The 12,702-nt window shown below is 39.1% G+C and overlaps 1 protein-coding gene across 1 annotated transcript in view; it reads left to right on the top strand.

Annotated features, from left to right (window-relative positions):
* The window catches only part of mcm3 (minichromosome maintenance complex component 3), a 36,744-nt gene extending 25,833 nt beyond the window's left edge, over positions 1 to 10,911 (top strand). The window contains exons 12-17 of the mRNA XM_041250691.1: positions 4,719 to 4,869; positions 5,574 to 5,714; positions 6,494 to 6,618; positions 6,763 to 6,857; positions 7,362 to 7,449; positions 10,176 to 10,911. Of these exons, the coding sequence (XP_041106625.1) occupies positions 4,719 to 4,869; positions 5,574 to 5,714; positions 6,494 to 6,618; positions 6,763 to 6,857; positions 7,362 to 7,449; positions 10,176 to 10,374 (799 nt within the window). The 3' untranslated portion in view covers positions 10,375 to 10,911. The remainder of the gene's footprint in view (positions 1 to 4,718; positions 4,870 to 5,573; positions 5,715 to 6,493; positions 6,619 to 6,762; positions 6,858 to 7,361; positions 7,450 to 10,175) is intronic.
* The last annotated feature ends 1,791 nt before the right edge of the window (positions 10,912 to 12,702 follow it).

Below are 12,702 nucleotides of genomic sequence, written 5' to 3' on the forward strand. Positions count from 1 at the left end.
ACTGTTTTTTTTGTTGGATTTTTCTTTGACCCCCAACTAGTACAAGCGAATAAGGTAAAATCAAGTAATTTAATATATTTTTTGTAATTACTATATGCATAAACAGATGTATTCAATTTAATATGCATAATTACTGTGTTTTTTTGTTTTTCTTTACCCTTTTCATAACATTGATAAATCGATACATCTGCTTTTTTTGAGAACGATATATTGATAGTGAGAAATTAGGCATCTCCCCAGCCTTAGTTTTTTTAACGAGATTTTTAGTAGTATAGAGGTCTCCGCGTATAGGAACATCTCCTTAGACGTGCTTGTTGCTCTCCTCTGTACTCTTTCCAATGCTTATGATATGGGGACCAGAACTGTACACAGTATTCCAGTTCGTACCAGTGTCTTATATAATTTTAATATAACTTTTTATAGATTTTAATTCAACTGTCTATAAAACCTAAATTCTGTTTGTACTTCTTATAGCTTCTCCGCACTGTCTAGTTGGCTTAAGAGTTTAATCTACTACTAACCCCACCACCACCTCGCCCTTTTCATACATCACTTCCTCTATTTCGTTACTGTGTGCAAGACTGCATTTATTCACAACTTAAAACAAAAAAGATCGAGTTGAGCAAACACGGCAGAGCTAATAGTAGTTTACTAATGCAAACGGTAAATAAACACATTTCCCAGCCACCTGTTCCCCACATAAATCTCCTGTGGCAGTTCTTCACTAAGGAAGCTAGTTATATTATTATTTATTTACGTATGCTGTATCGTAAAAAAAACATTGTCTGAGTTGATTTTTCTAGGGAGTTTGGGCAGCAACTAATACAGTGGTGCGACGTATGCGCCGAGGTTTCTATTAAACTACTGTACCAGCGCCACAAGCAATAATATACCAATGGGATTACTGTAGCCATGGATATGGCTCACAAAAACTTAACTGTCAACAATGTGATTTTTTTTTCAGGATCTACGGCATTCAGGTCATGTTGCTAGGTAGAAGCACAAAACCACTCTTCTATTGCATACTATTAAATAGTTGTCTCAATACCATTAATCATTTTGAATGTTAAGCACAAGCTTTCAGACTCTTGACTGACCTCTCGATCCAGACACGTGCGTATGTGGAGAAAAAAAAAATGTGGTTAAAGTTATCAATCTTCAGCAAACAGCTATTGGTCAGAAAGCTGAGTAAACTTACGAAGTCTTGCGTTCGTTGTAACTGCACTGCAATGAGATATTATAATGCCGGTGTCTTGAGACTAGATAAAGTAGGACAGTCAGACAAAAAACAAAAAAGCTACACAACAGGTTTTAAATTGTGCGTTGTTGGTTTTACCGAAAAGCATGGCAATTTGTTGGAAATTTGTTTGGAATTAATGAAAAAACAGTATGTGACGAGATAAAACAAAGGCAAATAAAAAAAAATAAAATATATGGAACTATGTTGTGTAAGTGGTTTTGGAAAGAAATGTTCAGTAAATTAAAGATATGTTCTAGAAGTGTTTGGGTACTTGATAAGGTACTTGATGTGGGATGTATAATTTGATTTTACTTACTGGTGCTCTGTTAATTATTACTTTTTAAATCCATTCAAGTACCAGTTTGTCAGTTGTTTACACAGTTACTACTGGGGTTTATAGCAGTAGTATTATCTATATTTTAATGTATTTTGACATTGTACTTAAATTGGACCAATTATTTAGAAATTTGGAAAAACAGAATAGAGTTTCTATTAGCAGTTTAACTAAAAACGAAAAACACTACAATTATTATTGGAATAAAATGTTGCAATCAATGGTTGTTTTGGAAGTAAACCTGTGTATTTTTCTTTATCGGTGTTGAACATGTAGGTGAGAAAGTCTCAAAAGGGGGGGCTTTTAGTCCAGTGTGACCTATAAAACAATTGTTACGGTATGCTTTTTTTAATTTACTGTTTAAAATAGGGGTTCTCAAATATATGAAATCATATGACATTACCGTACATGTACATAGGAACACTGCATGAAGCAGGGCCTTGTAATCATTATGCCTACAGTGAAGGGCGTGCAACCTGGGGGGGTAGCAGCGGTTTTCAGGAATAAATAAAAAATATATATTTTTATCTAATATAAAATGCACTTTTATTTCGACCAAACATACTTTTCAACTGTAAGTTTTTTTTTTTTTTTTAAATAGTCAGATTACAAATTGAAACCATGACATAAAATTGTGTCACTGTGTGTTTCTGCTTCAAGATGGTTGTTCTGTGTGAATTAAGATTTCATTTTGCCATCAGAAATGAAGCGAAGCATCTAAAACGTGCACATGGTATCGGTGCCGTCTATTTGCAGACTCCTCTGATTTGTAAACACCCGTTTCTTTAAGTTCCATTTTCAAGGTCAGGTATGTAGGTATTTAAGAAACGTGTTACTGTCTGAAAAATGTGCGTCTTACCTTTCATAGACAACAGGATGCAGTTCTGGGAGCTGGAAGAACTTGCAAACAGTTCACCAATGATTGTGGCAATAATCATAACAAATTGAGAAACGGTGTGGAACACAAAGAAACCCTGGACATTTTTTTAAGTTTTTGACTGGTGCTAGCATTTTATACACAACTATATACATATACAAACAAGCTTCTGGCTTCATATTACATCCTTTACTGTTAAAAATTAAGTGTATATGCACTGTAATGTCATGCTAAAGATCTTAAGTAGGACTTTTGTTTTTTGGGTTTTATTATTTTCATTTTTCAGTGCTTATTTTTAGCTATTTTTGAGTTTTATGTAAATTGCTGTTTTTTTGGGGGGGGGGGGGTGTATATACTGCCACAATAGTACTTTTAGTAGTAGCTCGACAGTACTTGCACACTTAGTTGTACCTTCTTTCCTTTGCTGTCTTCCACAATGAAATCCTCTGGTGATGGGCACGTTCTTCTGGGGTTTGTGGTTTGCGAACAAGCCTTCTACTTCTAATTGTCATCCGCAAGTAGAGTCGTAAATAAACATGTGAATTTGCTGCCACTCAGCAGTTGGGGTGGATTTAAAGTACAGGCGGTCCTTGCACTTACGACAGTTGGTTCCTGAAAGTCGCGTTGTAAGTCGAAGTACATATTTACATTCCTGACTCTTCAGCCAGATAGTATAGTTTTACAAAAAATGACCCGTTATATTGCACTCATGCAAATATTTATTTAACTCAGCCCGGTGGGTACATGCATATACTCAGGCATCTACCTGGCTTGTTTAAAAGTACACACTAGGGGCTTTCCAGTGACGTATTCAGTGTGGGTACACGGCACTCATAGCAGGAAATGATATTGCCTGAAGTTAAGCCCCTCATCATGTGACAGAGTTCACACCTTAGGTTTTGTTTTGAGTCAGTTGCTCTTATCAGTTATTGTTAACGGCAAATAAATTAAAAATTAACAAAAAAAAACAGTTACATGCAAAAAAAATAAATAAAAAAACCCGCTAGTCTAAGTCACGACCACGGCAGGTGCTGCAGTTTGGACACTGATCATGCACACATGACGCAGGGCTCAGGTCTCGCAGTGTCTTAAATGCCGTATTGATGTCGTAAAGTCGAAGCAGGGTAATAATGCAAAATAGTCGGAAGTTGAGGATCACCTGTATTCAGAACGAGTCAATGATAGATATGAGTCGAGAAGGAGACACATTGCCCAACTGCACGGAAAGATAGTTAGGTTTTTGTTTTTTTGTAATAGTTTTTATTTATGTATTTATTTTTTTAATGGGAAAGGGGTGAAGTCAACATGAATCTTAAAGATATGTAAATATTTTGTTGTGATCATGCTACTCCCCTACAATAGCCTTGCGACCCCCTTTTGGTTCGAGACCCCCAGATTGCTAGTTTAACTCTTTGCAGTCCTATGTCAGACCAGGTCCGACGTTACAATTTTCCCTTTCCAGTCCAATGTCAGACCCTGTCCAACATCATCAGAAAGATGTAAAGCACAGGTCTCTAGTTGTTTTTTCTACGGAAAAGACAGAGAAAACCTTTCAATTGCTGAGCGAGACCGATAGGAGCTAAATGAAACCGAAAAAAGGGCTTATCTCATAGCCCCATGCATTACAGAGATAACAAAGGAGATAGCTGCTTCTGCATCCAGCACTCAAAGAGTATCACAGACATTTGCAGAGCTTTTTGAGATGCTATAGTAATAAAATAATGACTTGGATCGCATTATTGAGGAGTTTGGGGATAAAATGAGTGATCAGGAGAGGATTTATCAGTATGCCCGTCTATAAAGAGGTATGTGAAAAATACAGCAAACAAGGGGTGAGGCTTGGCTGTAGATAGAGTACTGAGTGTTTTTTGCAATTCAATGCCCTTTGAACCCGTTTTGAAATTTTGAAATATTTTAAACAGTGCGTGTAAAATAAACAGCTCGTGTGAAAATAAATTAGACCTGATATGCGCTGAATAAATGGACTGCAAAGAGTTAAAACATTATGCAGTTGCCACATAATTTGAAATGACACCATTAGTGTACAGTCAGGGTTTTTTTTGTTTTTTTAAGTTATAAAGAAAAACCAGCTTGCACAGCTCTACACAACTGCCCCCTTCATGTTTATGAATCACTGAGCTGGAATATCCATTTTTTGTTCTCTGCTTAAAGAGCTAGAATGTCCCTGTACTCTGAGTTAGAGATAACCTTGCCAGCCAATCTATAATGTATCCCTGCTCCTCTTTATTATCGCTGTGTGGTTTTAGGGAGAAGGTCCTCAGCATGGAGTTCATGAGGAAGTACATCCACGTGGCCAAAATTGTCAAGCCAGTCCTCACACAGGGGGCAGCCAATCACATTGCTGAGGAGTACTCCAGGCTGCGCAGCCAGGAACAGCTGACCAATGATGTTGCCCGGGTAAGAAACAGATCTTTTGGAATTTGATTCTGGAAAGTTTGTTTAATTGGTTCTATCCAAATAAGATTTATGTCCTTTGTTAGATTTTTGAGCTATCTTCATACCCATTTACACTGTGTATTTAAAGTGGTGGTATGTACGCCTTTTAGTCCGCTCTGCTTTCTTTGCTGGACAGAGATAATCCATTTCCAGATAGAAATCACAGGCCTGGACATGCTACTTTAAGAACATAAGACAGTTTACAAACGAGAGGAGGCGTTCGGCCCATCTTGCTTGTTTGGTTGTTAGTATATATTGATCCCAGAGTCTCATCAAGCAGCTTCTTGAAGGATCCCAGGGTGTCAGCTTCAACAACATTACTGGGGAGTTGGTTCCAGTCCCTGAGGATTCTCTGTGTAAAAAAAGTGCCTCCTATTTTGAATGCCCCTTTATCTAATCTCCATTTCTGGTCCTTGTTTCTTTCAAATCGAAAAAGTCCCTTGGGTCGACATTGTCAGTACTTTTTAGAATTTAGGGACCTGACATTGGCTTTACTGTTTTTTATTTAAAACATTTTTTTATAGACCACTAGTATTTTTTCTAGTGTTTTTTTCAGCCACATTTTTTTTTTTTTTAAACCATTTTTTCTTTTTTTTTTAAAATTCTAATTTGGTCTAACTTAATAAAGTTGCTATTGGTATCTGTTTTTCCTTTTTTGCTGGCAGACCTCCCCTGTGACAGCACGATCACTGGAAACAATGATTCGACTGTCAACGGCTCATGCCAAGGCACGCATGAGCAAATCCATCGAGCTGCAAGACGCAGAGGTGGCAGTGGAGCTGGTGCAGTTTGCCTACTTCAAAAAGGTGAGATATGGTTAATTCTCCATCCTAGGTTAAGACCGCTACTTTAAGCTTTAATATGGAAAACATTCTATTATGTGATTTTTCTTTAAAATCTCCTTGTGGCAGAGCAAAGCTCTGCCCTTTAAATTGGCAGGGATGGGGTTAACTTCCCCTACCTGCCTGGGTTTATTATGTTTAGGTGGCTGGGGTTGATTAGTTGATTCGGTTGATTAACGATCAATCAGCGCCCAGCCACCTGATATAAAAGGAGGCCTCTGCTTCTCATTTGGAGAGAGGGAGCTGAGGAAGCAGGTTGGGGGTTTTTTTGGTTGTTTAGAAAGTTTGAATCCAGTGAAGGCATTGCCCAGCCTGGAAACTGTTATTTTTGTAAGTTTTGCTTTTTATCTTTTTTGTGTTTAAATTGCTTTGTTTTGGCCCTTGTGCCCTTTCATTTTGTTTTTATTTATAATAAAAGTATATTTGTTTGAACTGAAGTCTGTCTCTGGGCCTCTATCCACTCGCCAGCCTGCCACACTCCTATAGGGCAGTATTATGTGTAAAACATGATTTTACTAAAGAGGTAAATTAAACCTCTTCTTTCTTGAAATAGTAGTTTTACTTGTGTTTAAAAAGGTCAGCTTCTTAAATCAGACATGCTTGTTTGGGTAATTATATTTTACTTTTCTCCGGGTACTTTTTAGGTATAGGTCTAGTAAGAAATTTAAATGTGGTGCTCACTTTCATTTAAATGTCTGGAATATAAAGGTAAAGGCCGCCTTAATATGTTTTTAATTCCTAAGGTGCTGGAGAAAGAGAAGAAGCGTCGCAGGGAAGATGATGGAGACACGGAGACAGAGGAGGAGGATGAGGAGAGGCAGGGAGAGGGGGGAAAGGAGGAAGCAACTCCAGAGCACAGGAGGAAGCGGTAACGTGAACTCCCTTGTACATATTAGCAGTCCCCCATATATTTGTTTACTCACTCGCTCATGCTGCTTTTTTTAAAGGTGCTTTATACCTCTCACTTTTTCCATCTCTCAAATTCCTAACACCCTCCCTTGCTTTCTCGCAGGAGCTACAGGTCTGGTGAGCGCAGGCAACCATCTAAGGAGGGAGAAGCATACGATCCCTACGATTTTGGTGACAAAGAGGAGGATACCCCTGATGGTAAGGCTTCCCGTGGCTTGCTCAGGTCTATTAACATAAATAGAAATCATTGAATGCAGTGAGTTATTGTGAAAGTATATAATATTAAATATGCCAGTAGATTAGTAACCATACAAGATATTTAAAAAAGAGATTACATGAATACATATTTTGTATAAGCACTTAATGGAAGGATTCAGATGATGATATGTTTTCTGATTGGTTACAAACTGTTAGATAGTTTTTGTCTTCATACATTTTAGAAATTAGATAGAATCTACAGTAACATGGCTCTTCATGTGAGTTATTTAATCAACAGAGTGGATTAAGAACTTTTACAAATATTAATCTCTTTAACATATATGGAGTAGTAGACCAAGTACAATTTAAGAATATCGGAGAATGTTCAAGATCTGATCTCATAGAACTGAGAACATGTGCAAAAAGCCTGCATGTTCTCTGAACAGCCTCTTCTAGTTATAAGGATTTCTTCCAGTATTTATTAGTGTTTATTTGGAATTTCAGTTCATAGTCGAACCCCCAAGACCCCCGAATACCAAGAGGAGCCCATGGAGACGAGGGGAGATTCTAAGTTACAGTTGGCAGATGCCAGGTGAGTTAGCTTTTTGTGTTGGAGGAATTTAGTGCCATTCAATGTGTAATTTAAGTGTGGACTGTCATTGAGAATCTAGGACAGCGGTTCTCAACGGGTGGGGCGTGCCACCCTCAGGGGGCATGTCAGACATTCTAGGGGATGAGCGTTGTAATAATATGGTCATTCTAGTAATAATGATTTAATTTTTCTTTTTTTAAATTTTTTAAAAAAAATTTTGCACAAATCTAAATGTGAATTTTACAAACTCGCAAATAAAGCAGAGATCCAATCACAGCCAAATAGTGACCGTTCTGTTCCTGCCACAGTATACCATTGTTCAGTACTTAAAATGGATTGCTTAGTGGTGCGTGTAAAAAGACAGTGATTGTGCAGGTGAATCATAGTCTAAAAAACTGAAAGTTCGGAAATATGAAGAAAGTTACTTAGAAACTGGATTTACTTTTGTTGGCACTGCAGATGAACCTCATCCTCAGTATGTCGTCTGTGGTGATGTACTGACTAATCGGTTATTGGGCAAATTAACCAATAACATTGAATGGGCACCAATGCAATTCAAGCCCACTAAATCAAGGAGTATCTCTATAATTAAAGGCAAAGTAGGAGATAAAAGGTTCTACATTAATGGTGAGGCAATACCAACAGTGTCCGAGAAGCCAGTGAAAAGTTTAGGGAGACGGGGATCTAAAGGACACAGTTCATGTGGGAGAAGTTAGACAACAAGCAGTGGAAGGGTTGAAGAGCATAGACAGCAGCGCTTTACCAGGCAAATTGAAATTCTGGTGCTTTCAGTTTGGTGTAATGTCAAGACTGCTGTGGCCACTGACTATGTGCGAGGTTTCCTTGACAGCAGTTGAGAAGCTGGAAGCTTTAATCAGTTCATACGTCAGAAAATGGTTGGGAGTTCCACGCTGCCTCAGCATAGTGGGACTTTATGGTAAAGGAATACTGCAGCTACCAATCTCTGCTCTAACGAGGAGTTTAAGTGCACCAAATTCTGACTGGAAATGACATTAGTAGATTCACGTGACAAATGCGTAAGGGAGGCAGCACCTGTGTTGAAAACTGGAAGAAAGTGGGCGGCAAAGAAAGCTGTGGAAGATGCAAAGGCTGCCCTTCGAATCTGAGATATTATGGGGCAAGTTCAGCATGGAAAAGGAGGTTTTGGTTTCAGTTCAGCTCCTCCTACATGGCACAAGGCAACCCCAGCTCAAAGGAGGAAGCTGGTAGTCAACGAGGTGCAAAAGCAGGAGGAGAGGATCAGGTGTGTAAAGGCCATTTCCCAGGCCAAGCAGGGAGAATGGATGAGATGGGAGAGTGTGGAACAACGCAAGATCGGCTGGCAAGACCTGTGGACAATGGAACAGAGCAGGATCAGTTTCCTCATCAGATCAGCATATGATGTTCTCCCATGACCACGGAACCTAAACCTCTGGTTGGGTGAGAATCCCTCATGTCTTTTGTGTTCATCACCTGCAACATTAAGGCACATTTTGACAGGATGTAAGGTGGGTCTTAACCAAGGACGGTCTACTTGGCGTCATGACCAGGTGCTGCGATGTTTGGCCTAAGCAGTAGAAGACAAGCGTAACCTAACCAATAAGTTGCCACCAGTTCCATCAAAGCATTACACACAAAAGACAATATTCCTCCGTCCAGGAGAGCAACCACCAAGAAAAGGTGTTAAAACCAAGCCTCACCCAGGACAACTGGAAGCTGCTAGAGACAGGAAGATGCTGGCAGATCAACGGCTTATTTTTCCACCTGAGATTGCCACCACTAACCTTCGACCAGACATTGTCTTGTGGTCTGGATGAGCACGCTTTGTTCATCTGGTAGAGTTAACAGTGCCATGGGAGGATGCTGTGGATGAGGCGTATGAGCGGAAGAAACTTCGGTATGCTCAGCTAGCTGCTGAAGTGGAACAGCAAGGATGGAGACTCCGGGTTTACCCAGTGGAGGTGGGTTGTCGAGGATTTGTGGCACACTACAACCCGGTTTCTTAGAGACATCGGGTTCAGTGGCCAAGAGTTGCGTCGCACCGTGAAGAACTTATCTGAAGCAGCAGAAAGGAGCAGCAACTGGCTGTGGTTGAGACGGAAAGATTCTGGATGGGGATCTCAAGCACAATAGAAAGAAAGCAACGCTGATGTACAGGTAAGTAAGCTGGGCTGAGCTGAGTGGGGGATGTGGGGCTGGGACGCCAGAATCACTATTGAGCCCTCTTGAGGTGTCATGGGCTAGTCAACGAAACACTGAGGATGGAAGGTGCCCACTTGAAGACCCCAGAGATGTACCCTACTTAGCTCAATCCAGACGGTTGTCACACTGATGTGCTGGGGAGACCTCGCTGGGTTGATCCCCAGAGCCAGCATCGCAGCCGTTGTGTGTGCTGATGCGCTGTGTAAACCGAGCCAACAGCAAGAACAGATTGCCTTTTCATCTTCCTCCTATGCCATTAAATGGGTAGCAGAGACATCCAACTTTGGCATTTAAAATTGGGGAAAAAACAGGGGTACATATGTAATTGTGCACTATTAATAAATATTAATAAAAAATGTACTACATAATATTACACTTTAAAAACAATTTCTGAAAAAAACCGAAGTACTGTTAATAATAATAATAATAATAATAATAAATAATAATAATAATAATAATAATAATAATAATAATAATAAAACTAAACTTGTCAATAAAGCCTAAAATGTTAATTTGCTTGGCAGGCTGAAGGAGTTCAAGGTTGCCTTGTTAGCAGCATTCAAGTCTGCGCACGCTCAGTCAATCAGCCTCCATAACCTGATGGACACCATAAACATGGGCAATGAGAAGCCCTTCTCACAGGAGGAGGTGCTGACTGCACTCGACCACATGCAGGACGACAACCAGGTAATGGTGTCTGATGAGATCATCTTCCTTATCTGAGAGAGGACTTGTCTCTGACACTCCACTGAACAGTGAGGAAGGACACTGGGAGAAGGACCTACCCGCTTTTCGTGGAATTGATAGCGAGCCCTACATACATTGTGTACAAATACTTTTATTTGTTTTTCTGTGTATTGGAGATAAAGCAGTACGTGTCTGAAATAAACACTTGTGACAGGGCAGAGGCCCTGCAGTGATAAGTGGGTGTTTTGTGGCTATTTTACACAGCCTTGTGTTTAATTGTTTAATTGTTTAATTGTTAATGGTTTTGTTCATTTTAATGAGGGAAACCTGTCTGTAATTAGAGAGGTAGTTATTTAAACAGGTCTGTAAGGTGTGTCTGTGGTCTGTATGAAGGAGAAGGCCTGAGAAGAGACGTGTGGCCAGACATAAAAAGGTAAAGAAAGATACTGTGTGTTCTGTGTTCAAACTTGTCATTGTGATACAAGAGTTTTGGTGACTGGTAAACTGCTTAGCCATCCGAGTATAGTTTAGAACAGGGCTTCTCAAACCCGCCTGGGACCACCCCCCCCCCCACCTCCCCCCCCGACGACTCGTTCCAAAGAGCGCTCAATTACGTAAGCAAAGCGCTCTCAATTACTTAACTAGACCCTTAATTGAACTGATAATTTGCTTAATTTTACCTTTTTACTTGTTTTCAGCTCTTAAACAGTTGCAGAGCTCAAGTTAGCTATAACATTTGATAAGTAACTTGAACTCTGCAACTGTTTAAGAGCTGAAAACAAGTAAAAAGGTCTAAATAAGCAAATGATCAGTTCAATTAATGGTCTAGTTAAGTAATTGAGAGCTCGGTTGGAACGAAAACCAGCAGCCACTGGGGTCCCCAGGACTGAGTTTGAGAAGCCCTGGTTTAGAATGTATTTCAAACTTTAGTTTAGCACTCCTGATGGAGTTAGGCTTTTGTTTTGTTTACTTTGTGTGTTGTTTAATAAAAATAAATACACAGGCACTGCCCTGTTTTTGCAAACTATCTGTTCCAGTGTTCATTTACACAAGAAGGTGTGAAAGGTCCCGAAGCGTGACAAAGCATACCCTACTTTGCCACACATGATAACGCTTTACTTCGGACATCAACCCTAAATCTCAAGAATAACCAAGTGCCTTTGGCTCATGACTGAAGTCTTTCTGAAATAAACAGAACTGGGAGTCGGCTCCAATATCAATATTTTAATATTGATAATTATTTCCATATTGCAATACTGCTACAATATAAACTGAGTATAATCAAGTTTATTTTATATTAAGATACAGCACCCTATACATACCAATCTCGAGTCAAACACCACACACTAAAGTTATTAACAATTTTATTCCATTGATTGGAGTTTAGGTACCAAACACTGTTTGCATGTTGCATTAAACACCATTGAACATCTGTTTTGCATTATTCTGAGATCTGCACATGCGCCAGGGGTTCATTACTTAGGCTATTATTAATGTATGTATAAAATGTGAACTTTCGGTATTACATGAGATGTACTTTTAAAACATCAAAACACATCTCCAAATAATGCAAAACTCGGCATGACACTGTACTTAATACTTTTAGAAGTGTTGTAAGTCAGGTGGCTGATGATGGAACAATATAACAAGATTTTATTTTTCTTCATGGATATTGTGAAGCAAAGCACCACTAATTTATATTGCTTTTCATATCTAAATATCTGTTAATGTCTTGTGGCAAGGATGACATCACTGGCAAGGCTGTTGAAGAGACTCCAAGGCAGCGAGTACAAGTTTAAGTGCTGGTGCACATTTAATAATAATAATAAAAATACTAAAAATAATGAACAAACGCATTAAAACAACACATTAAAAAAAAAAAATAACAGGCACAAGGACTAAAACAAAAGGTTTATACAAAACACAGACGCAAGTAAACAGACCGGACGAGACAGCACAGAACACAAAAACACACACATCTCACCAACATCAGTGTTAACTCCAACACAAATTATTTCACCACACGTTATCACCTTAACTCTTCAAATCAACTCTCAAGACCCAGTTGTTCTCTTTTGCTTTCAATGCTCTTTAAGCTTGATATCTGTTATCAGCTGTTGTCTAAATTGCAAGTTCAGGTTTTTCACTCCATCTTATTCGTATGATTCTGTAGGACACACGCATCCACAGTGTTTAGAATTCACATCCTAGCCTTGTATTTGATGTATTATGCCTGTATTGAATGTATTTGCATTGTTTTTTACTGTTTGCATTTAATGTACTATGCCTTGTGTTTCTCTGCATTTAATATATTATGCATTGTTCCTCACTATCTTGTAAAGCGCTTTGTGATGATGGTCCACT

The sequence above is a fragment of the Polyodon spathula genome, chromosome 5 (assembly GCF_017654505.1).
Source record: "Polyodon spathula isolate WHYD16114869_AA chromosome 5, ASM1765450v1, whole genome shotgun sequence".
NCBI classification, from domain to species: Eukaryota; Metazoa; Chordata; class Actinopteri; order Acipenseriformes; family Polyodontidae; genus Polyodon; species Polyodon spathula.